This window comes from Hylobates moloch, unplaced genomic scaffold, assembly GCF_009828535.3.
Source record: "Hylobates moloch isolate HMO894 unplaced genomic scaffold, HMol_V3 SCAFFOLD_6, whole genome shotgun sequence".
Classification (NCBI taxonomy): Eukaryota; Metazoa; Chordata; class Mammalia; order Primates; family Hylobatidae; genus Hylobates; species Hylobates moloch.
The window spans coordinates 91091690-91118494 of NW_026652281.1; the positions used below are offsets into that span (position 1 = coordinate 91091690).

The following is a 26805-nucleotide window of genomic DNA, read 5'->3' on the forward strand; positions in this document are numbered from 1 at the left end:
CCTAGCAGAGGAGCTTTAGCCCTCAAACCAGAATCTCACCACCCTCCACCACCCTCAAAACCACTCCTGCTACCCTCCACCACTCCCAAAACCACGCTGGATAAACACAGCTAGGGGAGAAATACTGTGCTTGCTTCTAAACACAGCTGGTATTAATGGATAAGCTCCTTACTCCTTCCCACCAGTCTACCCACCCCTAATCTCCTACACAGAAATTCTGGAGCTACTGCTGTACAGAAATGGAAGGCCTGGGGTTTTTCTGAGGCCCTTTCTGGCTCCAATAGTCTGATTGGTAGTATATTGCTTCTGGCCTCTTATGATGGGGCTGGTGAGGAAGGTGCATAAGGAGTGAACTCTACAGGTGACCTCCTCAGTGAGCCTGATGTCATTGTTTCTATCTCTTTTTTCTGTTTTTGAGACGGAGCCTCACTGTCGCCCAGGCTGGATGCAGTGGCGCAATCTCGGCTCACTGTAACCTCTGCCTCCCAGGTTTAAGTGATTCTCCTGCCTCAGCCTCCCAAGTAGCTGGGGTTACAGGTGCACGCCACCACACCCGGCTAATTTTTTTTTTGTATTTTAGTACAGACAGGTATCACCGTGTTGCCCAGGCTGGTCTCGAACTCCTGAGATCAGGCAATCCACCCGCCTTGGCCTCCCAAAGTGCTAGAATTACTGGTGTGAGCCACCACTCCCGGCCCCATCTTTTCTATCTTTTATCCTCCCATGTTTTATCCTCCCATGGCCTGTCCCCTTGGCTCAAATTCTTTCTTCTTCTTCTTCTTCTTCTTCTTCTTCTTCTTCTTCTTCTTCTTCTTCTTCTTCTTCTTCTTCTTCCTCTTCCTCTTCCTCTTCCTCTTCCTCTTCTTCTTCTTCTTCCTCTTCTTCTTCTTCCTCTTCTTCTTCTTCTTCTTCCTCCTCCTCCTCCTCTCCTCCTCCTCCTCCCCCCTCCTCCTCCTCCTCCCTCCTCCTCCTCTCCTCCTCCTCCTCTTCTTCTTCTTCTTCCTCTTCTTCTTCTTCTTTCTTTTTTTCTTTTTTGAGATAGCTCTGTCACCCAGGCTGGAGTGCAATGGCACGATCACAGCTCACTGCAGACTTGATCTTCTGGGCTCAAGCAATCCTCCCACCTCAGCCTCCTGAGTAGCTGGGAGTACAGGCATGCAACAGCACAGCCAGCTAATTTTTAATTTTTTTTTTTAGAGATGGTGGAGTCTCTCTTTGTTGCCCAGGCTGGTCTCGAACTCCTGGGCTCAAGGGATCCACTCTCCTCATCCCCCAAAGTGCTAGGATTACAGGCGTGAGCCACTGCTCCTGGCCTGGCTTAGGTTGTTGACAGTTGGAAAGACATCTTTCTGTGCAGGTATCTGGCTAAAGAGTCTCGAGGGTCTGCCAGTCCCAACTTGAAGACCCCCTAGACTGGGGAATCTTCTATCATGGCTGTAATGCACTGTTATTAATGTTCCCTGTTACACTGAGAGAAAAGTCAGTGGCTCCACAACATAATAATGCTTAAAACATGCCATTTCTTCAGTGTTTCTCTATGAACACTACACATGCATTATTTTATTTAATCCTTGCTATAATTCTGTGGAGTTAGAATGAATCTCCCATTCCTAGACAAGGAAGCAAACTCAGGTTAAGTGACTGACTCAAGGCCACACATCTATGTGGTAGGGCTGGAAGATTCTGACATTCAGAGAGTAACTTTGGAGAACCCCAGGGCTCAGACTCAGATTTTAATCCTAGCCTTCCTACCTGCTGTGAGCAGAGTTGATCAGTAGGGATGAGTTGGTTATCATCTCCTTTCTTTAACTCTCAGCCACTCAGGGTTGATCAACTGTCCAGATAATGGGACAAACCCCTGCCCTCCCACCCCAACGAGCACCCACATAGGTCCAAACAGGCTTGAACTTCCTCAGTGTGAAATGGAGCCACAGCCCAATACATTTCCCTTTTCTGGGTCAGGTTCCTCATCTAGCATGGAGGGCAACTGTAATTTTTGCCTTTTCTGGTAATAGTAGCTCAGTTTTCCTCTGGAGGACCATCTCTCCCCTGTCAGTCCATTATGTTTTCAGTGAAACGAATTCCACTCCTAGTGCCATCATGGGTGTATTAATATTAGTTCACTTAATGGAACAGCCCAGCGGAAGTGGTTGCTCAATGACATTACTGGATCCAGGTTAGGATTATCTGAGAATACATTTATCTGCATTTTACAGAAGGCAACTGAGGTTCATAGAGATAGCGATCTGGCCAACGTCACAGGCCCAGTAAAAGGGATTGAAAATCCAGGTCCGCCCGACCCTAAAGCAGGGAACTCTGCCTAGTGTGTCGCTGTGGAGTGTTAGGGATCCTGGGGTACCCTTCAGGGTCTTGGCTCTGAAGGAAAAGCATTCCCTTCCGAGGGGATGGGCTATATTACCAAGGGGGTGGAGCCAGATGCCTGAGGGGGTGTGGCCAGAGCCTGGGGCGTGTCACAGCCGAAGGGGCAGGGCGGCAGCAGCTGGCGTCTAGGTAACTTAAGCGCCTGCGCAGAGGCTCCCCAGCGTCGCCCTAGGCTGGGCCTCTAGTGGGTCTTCGGCTCGGTTTTCGCTGCAGCGCCCGCGTAGGTCGCTTCGGCCGAGTTCTACGCCCGGCTCGACTATGAGCCGGTGCGCCCAGGCGGCGGCAGTGGCGGACACAGTGCCAGGTGCCGGCGTCGGGAACGTGGGGCTGCGGCCGCCCATGGTGCCCCGTCAGGCGTCCTTCTTCCCGCCGCCGGTGCCGAACCCCTTCGTGCAGCAGACGCAGATCGGCTCCGCGAGGCGGGTCCAGGTGAGGGGCGTAGGTCTGACATGGGAGGTGGTCTGAGGGGGATGTGGGTCTGAGGGGAGAGGTCGTCTGAGGGGAGCCTAGGTCTGAGGGGGGTCCAGATAAGGGGTGTGGGTCTGAGAGAGGAGGGCGGCGGAGGGGGGCGTGGGTCTGAGGGAGTGAGGTGGTCCGAGGCGGGCGTGGGTCTGAGGAGGGAGGTGGCCTGAAGGGGGCGTGGGTCTGAGGAGGGAGGTGGCCGTAGGGGAGCCAGAGTCTGAGGCGGGTCCAAGTAACCGGTGTTGGTCTGACGGGGTAGGGCGGTCGAGGGGCGCGTGGGTCTGAGGGGCATGTGGGTCTAGGAAGCAAAGGCATCAGAGGAAGAAAGAGCAGTGGATCTGAGAGGAGAGGACTTTTGAGGGGCCGTGAGCCTGAAAGGGGCAGAGATGTGCGTCTGAGAATTGAGGACATTTAGAGAATGGTCTGAGCGGGCACGGGAGGAGAGAAGATGCTGGGAAGATGCTGGCCTGAGAGGAGGATCCAAAACAGGAAGAGACTAGCTGGCTGGTGGCGCAGGCTACATTCCATGCCCCAGAAGCTTGAAGGAATCTGTGAATCTGTGACAGAAGCTTCAACTTGAGTTTATGAGAGTATAGTGGGAGGCAGATCTACCACGGGAGAGTAGATTTGAAGAAGTCTTTTTTTTGCCTTAGGAAGGAGGAGTCAGTATGGGATGAATAAGAGTGAGGCAGAAGGCAGAGAGCCCAGGTCTGTGGTTAGAACAACAGGTAAGGCTGGAAAGATTTAGCTGAGCAGGAGCATGATGGAGGGTGGGAAGTCAGAATCAAAGAAAAGGGACAACTGAGTCAGCTTAGGATGTTCAAGAAGTTTTGGTCCAGAATCAGTCTTCACCTAAAAACGTTTCCTAAGTTGAAGCATGAGAAGTAGTAGCGAGGCTGTTTTCCATCGTTAAAAATGGCTATACTGTTATGCACAAAGGAAGTTTCCTTTCCTTTCCTTTCCTTTTTCTTGTAAAGGGGTTCCTTTTACCATTGGCAGTTGCACTCTTTGGACTTCCTCTTTGTTGAAGTTAGTGATCAGAGAACAAGATAGACCCTGCTAACCACAATTTGTCCTGTGTGTTCTGCAGGGGGCCGGGGGGAACAGTTTTGAAGTTTTCATGTCCATCTCACACATTACTTTAGATTTGAAGCAGTATAATATTTGCAATCAGGTTTTATGCACTAAGGCCATTGTCTTCTACAGTGGGGGAAGGTTAAGTGTGGAGCTAAGCAACGCAGGTGGTGGCTTGAGTAATGGTAGATGGGTGTCTGGTTGAAGAGGGGTGTGAGAGAGGAAGAAGATAAAGAATATAGTAATACCGCTTTGTGTGGAAATTAAATGTTTAAAAATGTGATCCTCATGTCTTTAAATTAATAGATATTCTTTTTGTGTTTTCACATTCTAAAACATTTGTAAATACATAGACCATTGTTCAAGATTAAATTTAGTCTGATTTAGTTAAATCATACTTAAATGAAAATATGCCCATCTATTTGACTTCATATTTTGGAGAGAATCAGAATGGAATGTTGACAAATATTTATATTGCACCTATAATAAAGTATTAAGTTTTTCCATCACCTGGTTTCTTACTGTTTAAAGATCTCTTCCAAATAACTCTCTGAGAGTTATAGTATAATGGAATGATAGCTAGTCAGTTATAGGAACTGGTCATTTATTAGTTGTGTGACTTTGGCCAAGTCACTTAACCTCTCTGAACTACACTTTTCTCGTCTATTACATTGGAGTATTAATAACTCAAAGGAGGGCTAAAATTAGGTGAAATAATCTGTTATTGTTTGTTGATCTTAATATTGATAATACTGATAGTTATCCTATATATTTTCTACAAAGTATATACTGTACTTAAAATTTACTACTTGGATTAAACGGGATTTAACAAAGTTTGGATATTAAAAATACTTTTTAGGTTTATATAGATCAGAGATACCGAAGAGGTTTCAGTGGCTTGAATCGTCTGGGTAAAGGGAAGATTTCAATAGACATGGTAGAAAAACAATGTCCATATCATCCAGTTTAAAAGGTAGGCATACTTTCATTTAAGTATGGCTTAGTATGATTAATTTAGACTAAATTTAATCTTAAATGATGATCAATGTCTTGCTTAAGGACTGTTGTCCTCACATTTCACTAAGAAAGTTAAACAAACAAGTACAAAAATATATAATCTCATGTTTTAGTAAGTGTAATGAAGGAAAACCAGAGAATAACACTGAGAGAAGGCCACCCAATGGAGATGACATATTACAAAATGGAAATATGATGGGGAATTCTCTTAATTTGTCAGTGAGTTAACTCAAAATTGATTTACTATTAAGCACTATTATTTGTTGCAAACCTTGAAGATGGCACAGAAAAAAAAGTTGCCTGATATTTTGCAACTTGTTCAATTAAAATCCATGTGGGTTGCTCAGTGTAGACATGAGTGACTCTTATGCTAATATACTTTAACCTCATTCCAGCTCTTTCTTCAGAGTCTATGCTGTATGGTCCTTTCTTTCAGTCAAGATTATTTCTTGGTTTTTACTAATGATACCTCCTTGAAGAGAATCTCAGCCAGTGACCTACCAGAGTGACTTGGGAATTTGAGTCATCTCATCTTCTCCACAGTACTCTTCCCCAGTATATCACCATACTTCATTGCACCACCATTCAAATAAATATAACATTATCTAAAAATAGCTTGCTTACCATGTACACAGAGCTTCAAGAAAAATCTCCTGGATCCAAGATCCCTTCTGTATTATAGTTCTGAAGCTCCTACTCATCTTACCTAATACATATTTTGTTTTATAGGAAATAAGACTGATAGCAAAGTTTCATTATATTTGTAAGTCAGTTTTCAAGTGAATAATAATAATTTAACAGGACTAGTTTTAGTCTCAGGAATGGTGGAGTAGCTTAATGTAGACAGACCTTTCCGTGCATAACAATTATAAACCCTAGTCAAAATATGAAAAGCTACACGAAGGCACTATAGAGCAACACAAATTAGACAGAAACTGGAGGGATTTGTTGCTTGAAATAATATTTCTATACTGTGTAACATTATCCGAGCCCCTTTTTTTCCCTGAAGGTTATCACTTGACACCATGTGAAGGGATTGCTAGAAAGCCTCAGCCTTATTGACTTGATATATCAGAGCACAAAGTTCAGGACTATCAAAGTGGCTAAAAATCGAAGGAGGAAGTCCCAGAAAGGAGGAACCTAGAAATGAGGGAGCCCCTAAATTGGCATATAAATTATCTCAAAACCTTGGCCGATTCCTGAGCTGTGTATTTACAAAGGAGCCTTCAAGGACCCTGGAGGAAAGTAACAGCTAGAAGAAAGAAGAAACTGAGCAGACATTTCAACTAATAGACACCACAGGAAAGACACAGTTAGAATCCCACCAATTAAGAGGGCCTTGGCAAACATCTCAGGCTTTACACTGAAACCTCACAAAGGTGATACCATAGGAGAAAAGCTAGTCCTATATCCTAGGACCAAGGCTTCAGTCTAAGACTAAGAGCCAGCTTCAAACAAATTTTCCCTAAAAAAGTATAAAACTAAGCCTTCACAAAGGGAATGCAATCAGCCAGAATTTTACCTACCTGCTAGGACAGAAATCAACATTCTTTAGAAAAGGATAACAGAATCCAGAATATCTGTAATATATCACCCAAAATGGCCAAAATACTATAAAAACAATACTAGACATTCAAAGAAATAGGAAAATGTGACCTATGATCAAAAGAAAAATCAGGCAATAAAAATAGACCCTAAGATGATCAAATGTAGGACTTCGCAGAAAAATACTTTAAAGTAGCTATTATAAAAATACTCAAGGACTTAAAAGTAAAGAGTGGCATAATGAATGAATAATTGGAAGGAGCTTAGCAGATAAATAGAAAATGTAAAAGAGAACCAAATGGGCATTCAAAACTGAAAACTGTTATATCTGAAATGAAAAATTCACTGGATGGGCTCAACAACACATTGAAGATGGTAGAAGAAAGTATTAGTGAACTTGAAGATAGGTCACTAGAAATTATTCAGTCTAAAAAGCAGAATGAAAAAAACTGAGGTGAGACATCAGCAAAACTGGTGAAGTAAAGGCCTCTGAAAATTATCTTCTCTATAAAAGCAATGAAAACACAAAAAAATTATCAGAATCAACTTTGTCTTAGCTCTGAAAATTAACCAAAGGCTTTCAACAATCTGAGGAGCATTTATTTAAGAGTGCTGACTCTTAGTTAGAATAGTAGGCTTTGTTACAGTTTAATTTTATTCTAATTCCTCATCCTCGGCTCTGTGGTAGCCTTAAAAACCAATGGCCTACAGTCATAATGAAAACCAGCAACCTGTCAGCCACTAGAGGTGGAAAAATAGTGTTGGAGCATTTTCAAAGCCCCATTCCCAAGGAATTGTCATTATTGGTCAGTCTAGTGGCTGCCTGGAATGCCTCATTTGCAAGACTGTCTTTATTTGATTTGTCTTGGTGCTTACACAGTGCAAATAGCCTTCTCTCAAGGGCGTTTGTCAAAAACAATCAGAGGAAAGCGAGTGCAGTAGTGCACACCTGTAGTCCCAGCTATTCAGAAGGCTTATGTGAGAGGATTGCTTGAGCCCAGAAGTTCAAGGCCAGTCCGGGCAACATAGGGAGACTCTGCTTCTTAAAAAATAAAAATAAAAAAATCAGAGGCAATTGCTTAACATCACAGCTGCCTGAGACAGTGAGTAACAGTTGGAGCAAACAGTAGGCTAGCCAAAAACCTTAAAAGAAAAGCTAAGGGATGAGATGATCACAGGGGACTTTAAAAGCTTTGACATATTCCTAGGAATCTAGAAGGCTGTCCACATGAGTAAGGCTTTGTTCGTGCTCAAGGCTATGCACATGTCCTGAAAATATCTAAAAATACCCTAAGTTCTCACCTCTGACTAACCTTGAGGGACTGTACAAGCAGAAAGTGAAGGCTAAGGCAGAGTTGTCATCTGTCACCTGACTGTTTATGATGTGCCCCAATATGTACACAGAGACCCTTTGCAAGCATCAGGAAACTTATTGGTTTCAGGTGCTTAAGAAAATCTCTAATCGTTAGCTGATTACTAAGCTAACTGGTCAGAGACTTTAACTTTAGTGGCCACAATGACAAAGAATACAAGCTTTACAAATTAGTTTATAAAAGACACTAAACAAACAAATAACAACAACAAACAGCAACCACAACAAACCCTGGAAAGGGATGAGAATAATTTCCAGTTGCTATATTACTTAAGATGTTTAGTTTTCATTTAAAAATTGCAAGGTGTGTAAAGAAAAACAAAGTATAGCTTACAAATAGTTTAAAAAGCAGTCAATACAAACTTTCCCTGAGGAAGCCCAGACGTTAGTCTTGCTGTACAAAGGCTTTAAATCAGATATTTAAAATATGGTCCAATAACTAAAGGAAACCATGTGTAAAGAGCTAAAAGAAAGTATGGAGCAGGGTATCACCAGATGGAGAATATCAATAAAGATGCAATGCGTGTGTGTGTGTGCGTGTGTGTGTGTGTATTCACTAGAGGGGCTCAACAGCAGACTATATCAAACAAAAAAGGAATCAGCAAACTTGAAAACAGGTCAACTGAGATTATCTAGTTTGAGGAACATAAAGAAAAAAAAGATGAAGAAAAATGACCTCAGAGACCTGTGGATGCTATCAACTTTACCAACAGATTCATAATGGGAGTCACAGGGAAGGAGAAAGATGCAGAAAGAATATTAGAAGAAATAATGGCCAAAAACTTGCTGATTTTGATTAAAAACCCCAATTCTGCATTCTCAAGGAGCTCAAGGAACTCTAAGAATAAACTTAAAGATACCTATATATACAGATACATTATGTACATTATGTACAAAGAATCCTCAACAAGATTAATGACTGATTGCTCATCAAGAGCCACAGAGACCAGAAGAGAGTAGCAGGATGACATATTCAAAGTGCTGAAAGAAGAAGACTGTCAACAAAGAATTGTATAGCTAGAAAACTATCCTTAAAATGAAGTATAAATGAGCAAAAACTGAGAGAATTTGTCATTAGCACACATGCCCTAAGATAAATAATAAAAGGAGTCTCTCAGGCTGAAATGAAAGGATACTAGATAGTAACTCAAATTCACATGAAGAAATAGTCAGCAGTGGTAAAGGTAACTACATGGGTAGATATAAAGGACAGTACAAATGAAATTTTTTTTTGTTTGTAAATCTTTTTTTCTCTTATCCAACTTTAAAAACATCTACATAAAGCAATAATTATAAATCTGTGTTGATGCACATACAATGTATAAAGACATAATTTGTATCACAATAATAGCAAATAGGAGAAAGGAGGGAATGGATCACAGTTTTTGTATACTATTGAAATTAAGTTGGTTGATCCGAACCAGAAAATTATTATAAGTTAAGATGGCAACACTTCGGACAACCACTAAGCAAATACATTTTTAAATATAGCAAAAGAAAGAATGAGGGAATTACAATGGTACACTAGAAAATATTTAACACAGGAGAAGGCAGCAATGTAGACATAAAGAAATTTAAAAAGACCTAAGACATACAGAAAACAAATAGCAAAATGTCATATATAAATCCTGCCTTATTAGTAATTACATTAAATATAAATTGATAAAACAATCCAATTGAAATGAAGATTCACAGAATTGATAAAAATATATAACTGTGCACTTCCTAAGAGAGACACACTTTATTTATTCATTTATTTACTTAAAGGCAGGGTCTCACTCTGTCTCCCAGGCTGGAGTGCAGTGATGTAATCACAACTCACTCTAGCCTTGAACTCCTGGGCTCAAGTGATCCTTCTATCTCAGTCCTTGAGTAGCTGCAACTACAGGCATGCACCACCACACCCAACACATTTTTGTATTTTTTATAGAGAGGGGATCTCCCTATATTGCCCAGACGAGTCTTGAACTCCTGGGCTCAAGCAGTCTTTCCACCTTGGCTTCCCAAAGTGCTGGGATTATAGGTGTGAGCCACCATGCCTGGTCAAGAGACATACTTTTGATTCAAATGCACAAATAGGTTGGAAGTAAAAAGATGGAAAATGATACACCGTGCAAACAGTAGCCAAGAGAGAGCTGGAATGGCTGTATTACTATCAGATAAAATAGACTTCAAGACAGAAATTGTTGCTAAAGAAAGACATTTATAATGATAAGAGGGTTGATTCATTAAGATGTAATAATTATAACCATATATGCATCTAGCAGCAGAGTCCAGAAATACACAAAGGAAAAAGTGACAGAATTGAAGGGTGAAAGATTTTCAACAATACTAGAGACTTCAATTACTCAATAACAATAGAAGGTAGAACAATGAGACAGTATCAGTAAGGAAATTGAAGACTTGAAGAACACTATAAACAGACTAGATCTAACAGATATGTATGTAGAACACTCAACAACAACAGAAAATACATTCTTCTAGTGCTCGTGGAACATTTGCCAAGGTAGATCTGTATGTTAGACAATAAAACAATTCTCAATAAATATAAAGTGGTTAAAATAATACAAAGTATGTTCTCTGACCACAGGGGATTGAAACTAGAAATCAATAACAGAAAAAAATTTGAGAAATTCACAAATATGTCAAAATTAAATTACTTCTAAATAACCAATGATTCCAAAGTAATAATAAAACAATAGAGAAAAATAACAACTCCAAAAGTTGGTACTCTGAAAAAAACCTGACAAATATTTGTCTGCATTGACCAAGAAAAAAATGAAAGAAGGACTCAAGTTAAGAGAGGACAATATTACTGACCTTTTCAAAATACAAGGATCATAAGGAATTATATGAACAAATGCATGCTAACAAATTAAATAACTTAGTTGAAGTGGACCAATTTCTAGAAAGACACAAAATACCAAAACTGATTCAAGAATAAATAAAAAATCAAATAGACCTATAATATATAAAAAGATTAACTAGTTATTAAAAACATCCCACAGAGAAAAGTTGGGGACCAGATGACTTCACTGGTGAACTCTACCAAAGGGTTAATGAAGAATTAACACCAATCCTTCACAAGCTCTTCCAAAGAATAAAAGAAGATGGAGCACTCCCCAACTCATTCTGTGAGGCTAGGCCTACTCTGATACCGAAACCAAAAAAGGAAATCACAATAAAAGAAAACTACAGACCAATATCCATTGTGAATATATATGCAAAAATCCTCAATAAAATGCTAGCAAACTGAATTCAGCAACTAATAAAAGGAATTATACCATGGCAAAGTGGTATTTATCCCAAAAATGTAATGTTGGTTCAACATAGAAAAATTAACATGAGCACCATATTTATTGAATAAAGGGCACAAGAAAATAGACACAGAAAAATGATTTGACTCACTTTCATGATAAAAACCGTTCAGTAAACTAAGAATGGAAAGGAATTTCCTCAGCCTTATAAAGGGCATCTGTGAAAAATAGCTAACATTATACTTGATAGTGAAACACCAAAAAGTTTTCTTCTAAGATCAGGAATAAGACAATGATATCTACTCTCATCACTTCTATTCAACATTGTACTGGAGGTTCTAGCAAGGGCACTTAGGCAAGAAAAAGAGAAGACATCTATATTGGAAAGGAAGAAGTAAAACCATCAAGATGGCATGATTTTTTAAACATAGAAAATCCTAAGGAATGCACAAAAACACTTGGAGCTAATAAATCAGTTCAGCAAGGTGGCAGGATACAAGATCAATATACAAAAATCATGGCGTATTTTTTCACAAGCAACAATCTAAAAATGAAATTTAAAAACAGTTCGATTTAAGTTAGCATCAAAAAGAGTGAAATACTTAAGCAACAGAAGAATTCTACATTGAAAACTACAAAATGTCATTGAAAGAAATTAGAGATGACTTAAATAAATGGGAAGACATCCTGTGTTCATAAATTTGGAAAACTTAAATTGTTAAGATAATGACACTTCCCAAACTGATCTACAGATTAGTATAACCTTTATCAAAATATCAGCTGGCTTCTTTATTTTTTGCAGAAATTGATGAGCTAATTTAAAAATTCATACAGAAATGCAAGGGACTACAAACAACCAAAAGAATCTTGAAAAATAAAAACAAAATTGGAGAACTCACTTTTCTCATTTTCAAAACGTACTGTGAAGCTACAGTAATCAAGACTATGTTGTACCAGTAACAAGACAGACATATAGATCAATGAAATAGAATTGACAATACAGAAGTAAATTCATACATCTGTGGCCACTGATTTTCCACAGGATTGCCAAGATAATAAAATGGGGAGAGAGTAGTTTTTGCAACAAATGGTCTGGGACAATTGGATTGACATGTACAAGAGAAGGAAGTTAGGTCCTTACCTGACAGCATATACAAAAATTAACTCAAAGCAGATCAAAATACTAAATGTAAGAGTTAAAATCATAAAACTCTTAGAAGAGAACATAAGTGTAAATCTTCATGACCTTAGATTAGAGGTGGTTTTCTAGACATAGAACAAAAGTACTAGCCACCAAAGAAAGAATGGGTAAAGAGGACTTCATCAAAATAAAACACTTTGTGATTCAAAGTACCCTACCATGAAATTGAAAAGATAACTTACCAAATGGGAGAAAATATTTGCAAATTATACATTTGATAAGAGTAGAGTGTTCAAAACATATAAACAACTCTTAGAACTCACCAATAAAAAGATAACCCAATCCACCTATAATTCTATATCTAATGAAAATATTATTCAGAAATGAAGGGAAAATGAAGACATTTTCAGATAAGAATGGAGGGAATTCGTTGTCAGACCTGCATTCAAGAAATGGTAAAGAGGCCAGGCACGGTGGCTCACGCCTGTAATCTCAGCACTTTGGGAGGCCAAGGTGGGTGGATCACGAGATCAGGAGATTGAGACCATCCTGGCTAACATGGTGAAACCCCGTCTCTACTAAAAAAAAAAAATTACAAAAAATTAGTCGGGCATGGTGGCGGGTGCCTGTAGTCCCAGCTACTCGGGAGGCTGAGGCAGGAGAATGAAGTGAACCTGGGAGGCAGAGCTTGCAGTGGGCCAAGATTGCACTACTGCGCTCCAGCCTGGACGACAGAGCGAGACTCCATCACAAAAAAAAAAAAAAAAAAGAAATGATAAATAAAGTTTTTTGGGTTGTAGGAAAATAACACCAGATTGAGACTTGGATTTACAGGAAAGAATGAAGAACACTGGAGATGGTAAATATGGAAAGAGCGATATAAAACTTTTTTCTTTATATTAATTTCATCAAAGAGCTAGAAAATGTAACCATTTAATACAAAAATTATTATTTTCTTGGGTTTACATATATGTAGGAGTAAAACATAACAATACTGAAAGGGTGGTGTATGGGATGGAATTGTACTTTTCTTACACTTTCTGTGAAGTGGCACAGTATTAAATCTGAGTACATTGTCTTATGCTAAGCACACATTGTAATCTTCAGACCAACTGCTGACTAAAAGTACAAGAAGGTATAGCTAAAGAGCCATTAAAGAAATTTAAATGGATCACTAAAGAAAAATTTCATGAACTCAAGGAAGAAAACAGAAAAGAAGAAACAGAAACATAAAACTGATGGGATATGTAGAAAAGAAATAGCAAAACAGTAGATTTATACCCAAATACATCAATAATTACATTTAATATACATTAATTAACATTCTAACTTAAAGGCAAAGATTTTCAGACTAGACAAAAGAATAAGACCCAGCTATACATTAATCCACAATACATGCACTATAAATGTAAATACAAAGATAAGAAGGGAGAAAAGATAATGTAGAAATAGTGTAAGTGTAAGAAGCTGATATGACTGTATTAATATCAGATAAAGTAGACTTCAATACATGTCATGATATCAGATATAAAGAGGAATATTTCTTTAAAAGGTCAGTGGGAAAACTTAGCAGCACTTAATGTTTGTGTACCTAATATCAGAACTTTGAAAACATGAAGCTAAAATTGAGAAAACTAAACAAGGAAATAAATAAAACATAATTGAGGATGGTAATACACTTTTCTTGGTAATTGACAGAACAATCAAACCAAAGATTAATAATATAGAAAATTTGAACATCGGTAACCACTTTTACTGAACTGACATTTATGGAACACTACGTCCAAAAATACCAGCATATAATTTCAAGTACACATTTAATGCTTACCGACATAGACCAAATGCTGGTTCATAAAAAAATCTCAATAAATATCAAAAGTTTGAAATATTACAGAGCATGTTCTCTGAACACAATAAATTATATTAGAAATCAATAACAAATATATCTGATAAAAATCTACATATTTAGAAATCAAGCTATATACTTTAAAATAGTCCTTGGGTCAAAAATATATTACAAGTGAAATTACAAAATGTTTTAAACTAAATGTAAACAAAATGCAAAGTATCAAAATTGTAGGATGCAGTTAAAGCAGTGCTTGCAACTAAACCAATACATTTAAATACATAGAAAAGAAGAAAGATTTAAAAGTAATGATTTAAGTTTTTACCTTCAGAAGCTGGAAGAAGAACAAATTAAACACAAAGTCAAAGAAAGGAAATAATAAAGATAAGAGCAATAATCAGTGAAATACAAAAACAAACCACATAGAAAATTAAAATCAAACATTTGTTTAATAGATTAATAGAATAGATTAATGGAATTGATAAATCCTTACAAAGACTGGTAAGAAAACAAGAAAGAAAATGCAAATTACCAGTATCAAGAATGAAACAGCATATATCATTATAGGCTAAATGGCTAATAAGGGAACATTATTAACCACTTTATGCCAGTAAATTTGAAGCATACATGAAATGGACAAAAATCCAGTGTATCAAAAATAGACACAAGAACTAGAAAATATGAATAGCCCTTTATCTATGAAGGAATTTGAATTTATTTTGTATCCACACATATACATTTAAATAAAACGTTTCACCAAGATTATTTGACTAGTAAATTTTGTCAGACTTTTAAGAATACAATAAAATCACTCGCACAAGCTCTTTCAGAAAGTAGAGAAGTGTGGAACAGTACCTAACTAGTTTTATGGGGCTAACATTACCTTGATATCAAATCTGAAAAAGACATTATAAGAAAAGAAAATTATAGATCAATATTCCTCATGATCATAGCTAAAAGAACTCTTAACAAAACATTAACAGGTCAAATACGGCATTGTATAGAAAGGATGATACTGTGTATATCACTTCCAAGTTTCTTATATCAGGAATATAAGGTTGATTTAACATGTAAAATTCCAATTTCAATGTAATTCACCATATAAGCAGAACATATGATAAAATGCATGTGATCATCTCAATAGATGCAGAAATTTCATTAACTCACCTGACGAAATTCAGTACCCACTAGTGATAAAAAAAATTCTTAGTAAAATAGGGATAAAGAGAAACTCTCTCCATCAGATACAGGGCATCTATAAAATACCCACAATTAATATCACAGTGGTAAAATATTGAATCTGTTTCCTCAAAGGTTTGAAATAAGACAAATATCTTGTTCACCACTTCTGTTCAACATTATGCTAGGAATCCTAGCCAGTGCAATAAGATAAGAAAAAGAAATTAAAGACATATGGATTAGAATGGAAAAAGTATAACTGTCCTATTCACAAATGATATAGACTGTATATGAAGAACTTCCTAAGGAATCAACAGAACAACTAACTACTAGAACTAATAAGTGAACTTGGCCAGGTCATAGGATAAAAGATCAAAACTTAAAGTCAATCTTACATTTATATACTATAGGAGCAAACAATTGCAAAATGAAATCAAGTAATCTAATTTATAACAGCAATAAAACGACATTAAATACTTAGGAAAAACCAAATAAGATCACTACACTGAAAACTACAAAATATTGCTGTGAGAAATTAATGAAGACTTACATAGAGAGATATACTATGTTTATGAATTAGAAGAATCAGTATTATTAGGATGACAATTTCCTCCAAATTGATCTGTAGATTCATTTTGAAATCTCAGTAAAAATCCTAACAGGATTTTGTGTATGCGTAGAAACTGACAATTCTAAAACTTACATGGAAATGCAGAGTATCTAAAATAGCCTTCAGAAAAATGATGAAGAAGAATGTATGGGTGGACACACACTACTTGATTTCAAGACTTACTTCAAACCTGTAGTAAATGAGGTAGCGGAGTATTGACAGAAGTATAGATGAACAGATCAATGCAACAGAAAGAAAATCCACACATTAATATTCAATTGATTTTTTGCAAAGTGACCAAGAAAATTCATTGAGGAATGTCAAGTCTTTTGGTGCTGCAACAACTGGATAAATTTATGCTTAAAAATGAACCTTGATCCATACTGCATACCACACAAAAAAAGTCATTTAAGGTTGACCATAGATTGAAATGTAAAAGTGAAAATCATACAGCTTCTAGAAGAAAAAAATTAATACCTTCAGGACCTTGAGGTAAAGATTTTTTCAGAAGGACACAGAAAAGAATTAAACATAAAATTAAAATTAATAAATTAAACTTCATCATAATTAAAATTACTTTAATCAAAAGACACCATTAAGAAAGTGAGAAAGCCACAGAATGAAAGTAAATATTTTCAATGCATATATTGACAAAGGGCTTGTATACATTTATATAAGGAACTCTTACCAACTGATAAGAAAAAGACTAACAAACCAGTAAAAATGGGCCAAAAAGACTTGAACAGACACTAATATTAGAAGTTAAAGGAATGACCAATAAGTATTTGAAAAATGTGTTCAACATTATTGTTCATCAAGGAAATGTGGATTAAAGCCACATGAGATATCCTTTTATACCCACTTTAATGGCTAAAATTAAATATAAAAAAATTGACCATACCGTATGTTGGTGAGGATGTGGAGCAACAGGAACTCTCATACCTTGCTGGGGATGTAAACTGGTGAAGCCACTTTGGAAAATAGTTTTATAGTATTTTACAAAGTTAAACATGCCCTATGACCCAATAATTTTATTTTCAGTGAAATGAAAATGTATGGTCACACAGAGATTTGAACATTAATGTTCATATGAGCTATAATAGCTGAAAACTTGTAATAGGCCAAATGTCCATGAACAAGTAAATAAATAGATCATGATATATTCATACAGTTGAATAGTACTCTCCAATTAAAAAGAGTAAATACTGATATATATGACAATATGGTTGACTCTCAAAAATATGAAGTGATTAAGCCAGATATAAAAGGGTAAATAAATGCTAGTGATTTTATTTATATGAACATCTAGAGCAGGTAGAACTACAGTGAAAGAAAGCCTATCAGTGGTTGCTTAGGTTTGGGGAGGGTGTATTAATTGCAAAGGGCAAAAGAAAACTTTTTGAGATGATGTAAATATCTTAATTGTGGTGGTCATTGCATAGGGGTATGCATTTGAAAAACTCATAATCTATAAAATTAAAATAGATGTTTTTTCTTTTATGTACATTGTACCTTAATAAAGTTTTTTTAACTCTACCAAACCAAATGCTGGCAAGGATGTACAGCAGCTGAAATTCTCACACATTTCCACTGATACTTTTAAATGACACATCTTTGGAAAACTGGTGGTTTATTATAAAGTTAAATAATATCTATGAGCCAGCATTTCCATTCCTAGATATTTACTTAAGAGAAATTAAAACATATTCACATAAAGGCTTGTACAAGAATGTTCATAGTGGCTTTATTCATAATAGCCCACAACTGGAAACAACCCAAATGTTCATCAGTAGGAGAATCAATAAACATACTGTCATATGGTCACATAGTGAAATAATACTCTGCAATTAAAAAGAATGAATTACTGGTGTATGAAAAAACATAATGGAATAAAAAGTATTAAGTAGAAGAATGCGGCCGGGCGCGGTGGCTCACGCTTGTAATCCCAGCACTTTGGGAGGCCGAGGTGGGTGAATCACGAGGTCAGGAGATCGAGACCACGGTGAAACCCCGTCTCTACTAAAAATACAAAAAATTAGCCGGGCGCGGTGGCGGGCGCCTGTAGTCCCAGCTACTCGGAGAGGCTGAGGCAGGAGAATGGCGTGAACCCTGGAGGCAGAGCCTGCAGTGAGCCGAGACTGCGCCACTGCACTCCAGCCTGGGCGACAGAGCGAGACTCTGTCTCAAGAAAAAAAAAAAAAAAAAAAAAAGTAGAAGAATGCATGATGTATGATTCCATTTATATGACATTTAAGAACAGATAAAACTAAATTATGGCGTTAGAAATCTAGCATTGGTTTCCTAAGAACATAGGGTTTGACTGGAAGAGGCACAAGATGACTTTCTGGGAGTGGTAAATATGTTTTGTGTCTTAATTGTGGTGGTGGTTACATGAGTATACATTTATCAAAGCTCATTGAATTGTATACTTTAGATCTGTACATTTCCTTGTATTACTATTTAATATTCTAAAGATCAGATAATTAGAATATTTTGGCATTTTTTCTAAATTATTTGATGGTGCTCAGAATCAGATAAGGGCCAGTAGAGACAGACAAAGGCTACTATTTGAGTAGTATAATTAGCTTATAGAAAAGAGACAATGTGTCATACATAAGCACAGTCTATTTTACTCAAAAGGCAGTACAGTAAAAGAATTAAGAGCACAAACTTTATAACCAAACTAAGTTCAAATCCTGGTTCTACCACTTGTGGATCTTAAGCAATTTAACTCCCTCTGTGTTACTCCTTTCTGGTATGTAAAACTTGAAACTTAAGGTTGTAAGAACTAAATAAGTTACTACATGCCAAGTGCTTAGAATGGCTGTTATATTACATAGTAAGCATCCATGTATTATTTGCTATTCTTTTTCATTTACTTTTCATTTCTTCTTATTATTTATTCTTACTTTCTCATCTATCTCCTTATTGTTATTAGTTATAAAGTTCTGGCAGGTATATAAAACAATGTATTTACTTCTTCACACTCTTTTGCCTTCATTCTTCTACCTAAAGCTCTCAAAAAGCAATTTCCCCTTCTTACCTTGCTAGCTCCTGCTTACTGCAAGATTGTTCAGGCTACAACTCCTCCAGGAAGCTTTTCCTGGCTGCTAAATCATATACACCTTTTCTTTGTTCCCCTAGCATTCTCTATTCACTTTCATGGGTATGCAGATCATTTGTCTTACGGTTTTCTTCAGTGTTTCTCTTGCTACACAGTAGGCTTTGTGAAGTCAGATATAATTTGTTATTTTTCTTTGTGCTTAAATCCTTGTCTGGTACAGGCTAGTAGTCAATTCATCCTTGGCTGAATGCATGAACACCATAAAACTTTCCTATTACATGTTTCTGTTTGATAGCTATGAATTAAAATAATGTCCATTCATTTATTTTTACCAACTTTGACTTTCAGATTTTCCTTCTTGGGATTATCCTGCTTCCAATTCGTGTCTTATTGGTTGCGTTAATTTTATTACTTGCATGGCCATTTGCTGCAATTTCAACAGTATGCTGTCCTGAAAAGCTGACCCACCCAGTAACTGGTTGGAGGAGGTAAGAAATAATTTTGTCCAAAATATTAGGACATAATATTAAATTAAGATATATTAAATCAATATAAGAAGAGTTCATCATAGTTTAGTCAGTGATCTAACTGCTGTTAGGTAAGACTATTTTATCTGCCTACTCAATAATAAATTTTACAGTTTTATCTGCCTACTCAATAATAAATAATTTATTTTTATTTCTTATATGAAACGCGTAGAAATTACTGCCCAAATGCCAACTACATTATGATAATCTTCTAAAAGTTATAATTTCCTAATGTTAAAATATTTTGTTTTCCGAGTTATTGCCAAATGTGATACATCCCTAGTTCGGAAAGATACCCAACTACTATGCTTGAAACCACTGAAGCTACAAAATACCTTGCTCTCTTCTGCTCTTCCTCAGTTTTCACATTTGCTTTTCTCCCTCTACAGCTTTCTGCAGTGGCATAAGTGAATTCGTTATATTATTTTTATTAATTACTTTAGTAGTAATTTCTATTAAAACAATTATTAATAACAATTATTAACCAGTATAGTCTAGTTATTTTAAACATTAGCATGAGGCAGAATGGAAGTGCTTTTCAGGCATTATCTAATTAAGATGGTAATAGAGGAGAAACTGATCATGAGTTAACAAAGCTACTGGTAAAAGTTTATTCTTATTGAACGGAACCAAATTGTTGTGATCCGTATGCCTTAAAAGTGCAGCCTCTTATGTGGAGTCCATGGATTCCATGTGAATTCCAAATCTGTAGATGGGTTTCAGGGCATTGTCAAACCCTTTGAAGTTGTTGCCAAATTTTTATATGCAAGGATATTTTTGTATTTAAATCTCAAATGTGAATGCATCCTCCAAAAATTTTAAGACTGTTCTAGAAACTTTTAAAGAAATACATAGTTTGCTGTTCAGTTCATGTTCCAGTGAACAAATGTCACTATCAAAGTGGAAATGAATTCAATGCTGGCAATGCCCCAGAGAAATCTCAGTTCTTGCACATCATACTCCTTTATTTTAAACTCAAGGTTGTGTAGTATAAAACAATGCTTCAAGGAACGTTTTTATAACTCACCAATTCTTTTCAGATTACGTCTTTGGTTTTTGTTGTCAGTGGCTTATGAAAACCTAGGATGATAGAAGGAATAGTCTAAGTAATCCAGACAATAGATATAATAAATGTTAGAAAAGAAAGTTTTACTTTTGTCAGTTAAACCAGAATCTCTTTCTCCTCTCAAACAGGTAGTGCTGAAGTTATTATGTGGGACCAGACTTAGAGCCATTCTTTAAACATGTTAAATAGGAGTGTTTAATGGCTCAGAATATGGGATAAATATAGTTATCAGAAGCTGATTTGGATATCTCAGTAGGGGATGTGTGTTGAAAATTCATTTTTAACACTTTATAGTCTCAGAATGATGGAGCTGTTTCTTAGCCACACATATCCTTGGGCGAATTACTTCTCTGTGCCTCAGTTTTCTCATCTATAAAATGGGAGTAATAATTTCAAGATACCTACGTCAAAAGATTAGGCTGAGGATTAAAGAGATTAATCTATATATAAAGCATTTAGAATAGTGTCTGGCACCTGGCAGAAAGAGCGCCATGGAAGTGTTAGCTATTATTCTCCTCAGCTCATATTTTCATATGAAATACTCTGACATATTTTGGTTTTCTTATTGTATTATAGAGTAAAACCCTGCTGCTAGCTTTAATTAACAAAGCTAATTATGTCTTTTCTATATTTTCAAAGGAAAATTACTCAAACAGCTTTGAAATTTCTGGCTCGTGCTATGTTCTTTTCAATGGGATTTATAGTTGCTGTAAAAGGAAAGATTGCAAGTCCTTTGGAAGCACCAGTTTTTGTTGCTGCCCCTCATTCAACATTCTTTGATGGAATTGCCTGTGTTGTAGCTGGGTTACCTTCTATAGTATCTCGAAATGAGAATGCACAAGTCCCACTGATTGGCAGTAAGTACTTGTAAGGTAGCGTAGATAAAATATTTTCATGCTCATGCTTTAAATTAAAATAATCATATATAGTTTATTGATAACCTTTTTAAAAAGTTTAAAATAAACATTTCAAACATATTTACTTTATTGTAATAAGTTACTACATGGAAATAGTATATTTATGAAAAAAGATTAGAGACTTCCCTTTTGTAGCTTCATAACTCTTTGAAACTTTTATCACTATACCATTATGTCTTTCTGTTCTTATATATAGCCAGAAAGACTAGTTTTCAGATACTACCCATGCTTGATTTGAGAGAATTTAACCCATGTTTGATTTGAGAGGATCTATGAAAACACAGCTATATGCTGTTTCATGAATTTATCTTCAGGATATTAGGCTGCTAAATTCAGTTAAGTGATTTCTCCTCACTCTGTTTTCTTCATTATTGCCCCCCAAATCTCCATGAGGGACCTATGTGTAGCTCTTTGAAAATTATGATGTGGAACAATAGGTACTTCCTGCCATAAAAAATAATGACGCAAGTGAAATGTTTTTCCTACCAGATGCTTTGGTCTCCCTCAAGAATTGTCTCCAAGTAACTACTCCCTGTTGTCCCAAGGTTATTGCAAACATCAGATGATGAGAGAGTGTGAAAGTTCCCTGATGTTGTCTCAGTGCTCTGGAGAAGTAATAGTAGTTCTTGCAGCTTTGTCATTCAGCTAAGACACTTTTTTTTTTTTTAATGTAACTACCATGCTTTGTGTAATATGGCTTTTTCCTGAAAAATTGTGTAGCAATAGGTTTTTGGTAAATTGAAGTTGATTTTTTTTGTGTTAGGAAGCTATTTTAAAAAAATGTTCTGCTGAAAATTGCAGTATTATTAGTAATGGTTACTCCTACTTATGTGTACTATGAATTCACGTAATCAGTTTTCAAGGTATTCCTAAAATGAAACAATAATCTTGTAGCATATTCCAAAGGTTTAATGTCAGTTGAGGAAGAAGACCTTTAGGAGACCTTTAGGGAGAAAATTACATTTGCTTCCTTTTGTATTTTTGCTGCTTACTTCTGTTAAATAAATGAAATGTTTTTAGTTGTAAATATCCACTTCTTTCAAAATTAGAAGCTAAGTTCTAATAAATTGTTTTTTAATTGTTCTCTTTGATTTACTCATTTAAATTTTCCATACAATGTGTTATATATCTAGTATTATTGCTGTGGTTGCTTTAGCCAAAAAATGTCTTGCCTGTGACTTTTCATTTGTTTTAAAGGACTGTTACGGGCTGTGCAACCAGTTTTGGTGTCCCGTGTAGATCCGGATTCCCGAAAAAACACAATAAATGAAATAATAAAGCGAACAACATCAGCAGGAGAATGGCCCCAGGTAAAACATGGTAGATGTTAATAATTTAAATATATTGGGAGTTTATTAATTGTATATAGGTAGACTTACTCATTTGAATCCACAGATAGCAATATCTGTGGACACCTATACTAGGTATCTTAAGCATAATAGGTGCAGAATAAATACAGTAGCAAGTATTAAGAAGTCCTCTTCCCCATGAGATACTCCATGGAATTAAATGTATTATTCTTTTTTATTCTCCAAACTCTTTGAACCAATTTTCTCTTTGTGTTATAAAAATTTGATTCTCTAACTCTAAATTTAATTACCACTTTAAAGATGAGATAGGAGATTCCTTAGTATCTATTACCATTATACTAAAGTATCTCCTATTTCATATTTTATAAGCTTAATTATATAAGCTCAGTTATACTCAATATTGTGGTGGGTAAGTGATTAAGATCTTTAATCTCACCTGAAGTATATTTAGATAGTGCTTTTCAGTTCAAGGGGCATATCAAAATCACCTGTAGAACTTTTTTTCAAACATTACCATCTCACCACCCCCTTCCCTGGAATGCGGGGGTGGAGGGGTAACATTTACTGCAAAATAAGCCAAGGGTGATTTTAATAGGCACCCCTTTATCTTTGCCCAGTTGAAAACAACTCATCTCTAGCAGACTAATAGTCCTACAGTTATCTGGCCACACATGATGGCATGAAGATGTTAAGGTCCAAGAGAAAGTATGTGACCAAACGGGTTGTTTTAGAAACCAAAGCATGTAAGGAATGATTAAAAACAGGACTGAGAATAGGTGGCATTGGGAGTAGGGTTTGATTTTTCTCTGTGGATCCAAAGAATATATCTAGGACTGGTAGGTGGAAGATAACAAATAGATAAATTTCAGCTCATTTTGCTCATCTTGAGGAACAACTTTCTGTCCAGAAGTGGAATGGTCTGATGTGGAATCCTTTTCTAGAATTTTCAGGCATTGGCTGAACTACCACTATTGTAGAAAGAAATCAAGCATTAGATCTACTAGGTGACTTTTAATGGCCCTTCCAGCTCTGAGATTTTACGATTCACTGTACATCCATTAATTGTTAGTAGTTTAGTTGTTGAATTTTCACTGAATAAAGTATATTTGATATTGTATCCCGTTGTCATAGGAAATCCACTTTTAAACTGGAGAATGGAATTTTATCTATTCATAATTTTTATTTTATAAATAACCTGTTATTGTGGCAATGTAGCCCAATAATATTTTCCCTATCTAATTATCATAAAAACACTTTGCTAACTGCTGTGAGTGCAGGATTTTACTTTATTTTATTTTATTCACTTAGCAATTTATTCATGGCTAAATTTTAAAAGCATCAGAAAATTAAGTTGCTATTTTACTTAATGGGGAAACTAACATACTGCATATTTTTTACTTTGAAAACGTGAAGAAATATGTTAAAAGCTAAAAACAGTGCCTCAAAAAGAAAAAAAGATATTAAGTTGTATTCCATATGTCAACTAATTCAAGTAAACATAAAGCACATTGTACACATATCTTTTTTCCTTTGCCCTCAAGACATGCCTGAACTATATGTTGTGGGAGTAAATATTAATGGGAAAACTGAAACAAAGTTGGAAATTACTTGGTTAAGGATATATAGCAGAAGAAAGAATTTAATGTAGCCTAATGCACCCTTTGACCATGAATTATGCTCTACATCTTTTAAGTTTATTCAGATCATTAGTTTTATCATTAAGAGACATTTGTTAAGTATATTCTTTATTCAAAGCTTAAATCCATTTTCTAATTAAATTAATAGACAACACTTTCTTTACAAGAAAATTGAATAATCTGATAGTAGCTTTCATTAGAATCAAGTGTTAGCCTTTTAGTTTGTTTTTGTTTTTTAAGCATTGGCAGCTGTTTGTGAAGTCATAAGAAAGCGAGTAAATAGGTAATTTATTAATTAGATTGAAATATTAAATCTATTCCTTTTTTCCCAAGATACTAGTTTTCCCAGAAGGTACCTGTACTAATCGTTCCTGTTTGATTACTTTTAAACCAGGTGAGAAAAATTAAATTATGTATTCTAACAAAGTAATATGTGAGATTTCACAAATGATTTTACAGAAATACACAAAATAACTCTTTAGCTTGCTCTGAGCATTTTTTTCTTTTCTGATAGCAACTTTTTAACGTTGCGGATCCATAGAACTTACTGCTTTGCTTTCTCTTTTGGTGTCATAATTCCTCTCCCCTTGGAGTGTCCACTCCATGCATGTGCGCTTAGGATGTGTGGCTGTGTGTGTGTTTGGGAACCCTCACAGACACGTAAGGTTCTATGTCATCAAGTAGAAAACCTATCTCATTATCATTATAATGTCTTCAGATGCTTTCTAAGGTTCACTTCTTTTTTAACATTAGAAGTCAGTAAATGCAGTTTTCATTATAATTTGTAATACTTTAAAATGTTTTTGTATTAGCTGCTAGAATGCTCAGCAGCAAAGTTATGACTCACTTCTAGCAAGTGTGGTAGTTCTTGCTTCAAGCATTTGGTTTCGTGTAGCTTTTCTTCTTATTTGTTCTTTGTCTTGATTTTATCATTACTTAAAACAATTCTGTTGAATATTAACACTTGGAAAATGAAAAAAAGTGGAGAAATAAATCAATGAATAAACAAATATTTTAAGTGGCATAGGCACAGCATTTAATATTTTGCTTCAGTAGTTCTTAATTCAAAAAAAATCCCGCATTTTGGTAAGCACTAGGCATTTACCAACATTTAGCAAATGACTTCTGTTACACATACTCTTACAATATTCAGTCTATTTATACTATTTATTAATTTTCTCTTTATCATAAAACTTTTATTCACATAAAAACACATTATAAAGTTTCAATGTGGTTGCAGGAGCCTTCATTCCAGGAGTTCCAGTGCAGCCAATCCTCCTCAGATACCCAAACAAGCTGGTAAGCACAATATTTTACCACAGGAAGAATTTCAATATTCCAAGTAGCACAGATTCTCTGGAACCCCTTTTAATATATAAATAAGGTTTTGAACAGATAAATGGTGGAAGCAAATGGGAAAGCTCATTCTGCTCGCCACATCTAGTTTTTAAAATTTTGCAAGATAGGCACATATCCATTGATACCAATATTAAAGATTATTTTGCTATTACTGAACTTCAGGAAGATATTTTCTTAGCCTCTACTCTGTTGTCACCATGTTGGTGTCATTAATTCCCAGATTAGGGTCTCATTAGAATGAATAGTTAAAAATTTGTGATTTTCATTAACTCTAGAAGGAAATTTTTCTTGATTCAGTGGTCATTACTAGTGAAGAAGTATTGAAATAGCAGGATAAATATTAAAGAGGCTTGGTCTTTCATTACTGCCTCAGTACTTACTAATTGTGTGAGCCTTGGTAGTAAGTAGCTTAACTAAATAAGAAAATACCTGAGAAAACTTAACGTCTTTTTTTTTTTTTTTTTTAGACAGAGTCTTGCTCTGTCATCGAGGCTGGAGTACAATGGTGCGATCTTGGCTCACTACAACCTCCACTTCCTGGGTTCAAGTGATTCTCTCTCCTTTCTCAGCCTCCCCAGTAGTGGGGATTACAGGCATGTGCCACCATGCCCAGCTAATTTTTGAATTTTTAATAGAGACAGCATGTTGGCCAGGCCGGTCCTGAACTCCTGACCTCAAGTGATCCACCTGTCTTGGCCTCCCAAAGTGCTGGGATTACAGGCATGAGCCACTGCACCTGGCCTAACTTAACATCGTATATAAAGTCCAGAAGGAAGTAGTCTCTTCTGTTCCAGTTGGGTACATTGTTGTCCTCTAGATATTGATTGTACCACCATTTTCCTAAAGAAAGATTTTTGAGGGAATGTTTTTGTTCTGAGAGGAACTTTCTGTACTAGAAAATTTATATTAAAAGCCAGGATATAATTATTAGTTATCTCTACTATTTAAGATTAAGGGTTATTCATCAAATCAGTTTTCTATTTAGAGGCTGGTTTTTCAACCTTGGACATCTATGGTTAAAAAAAGAATTAAAATCTATC

General features: G+C 36.0%; 1 protein-coding gene across 1 annotated transcript in view; it reads left to right on the forward strand.

Moving 5' to 3' along the window:
- Positions 1-2552: 2552 nt before the first annotated feature.
- Positions 2553-26805, forward strand: part of LPCAT2 (lysophosphatidylcholine acyltransferase 2) — a 73992-nt gene continuing 49739 nt past the window's right edge. The window contains exons 1-6 of the mRNA XM_032157370.2: positions 2553-2811; positions 19298-19437; positions 21182-21399; positions 22657-22769; positions 24740-24800; positions 25647-25705. Coding sequence (XP_032013261.1) covers positions 2641-2811; positions 19298-19437; positions 21182-21399; positions 22657-22769; positions 24740-24800; positions 25647-25705 — 762 coding nt within the window. The 5' untranslated portion in view covers positions 2553-2640. The remainder of the gene's footprint in view (positions 2812-19297; positions 19438-21181; positions 21400-22656; positions 22770-24739; positions 24801-25646; positions 25706-26805) is intronic.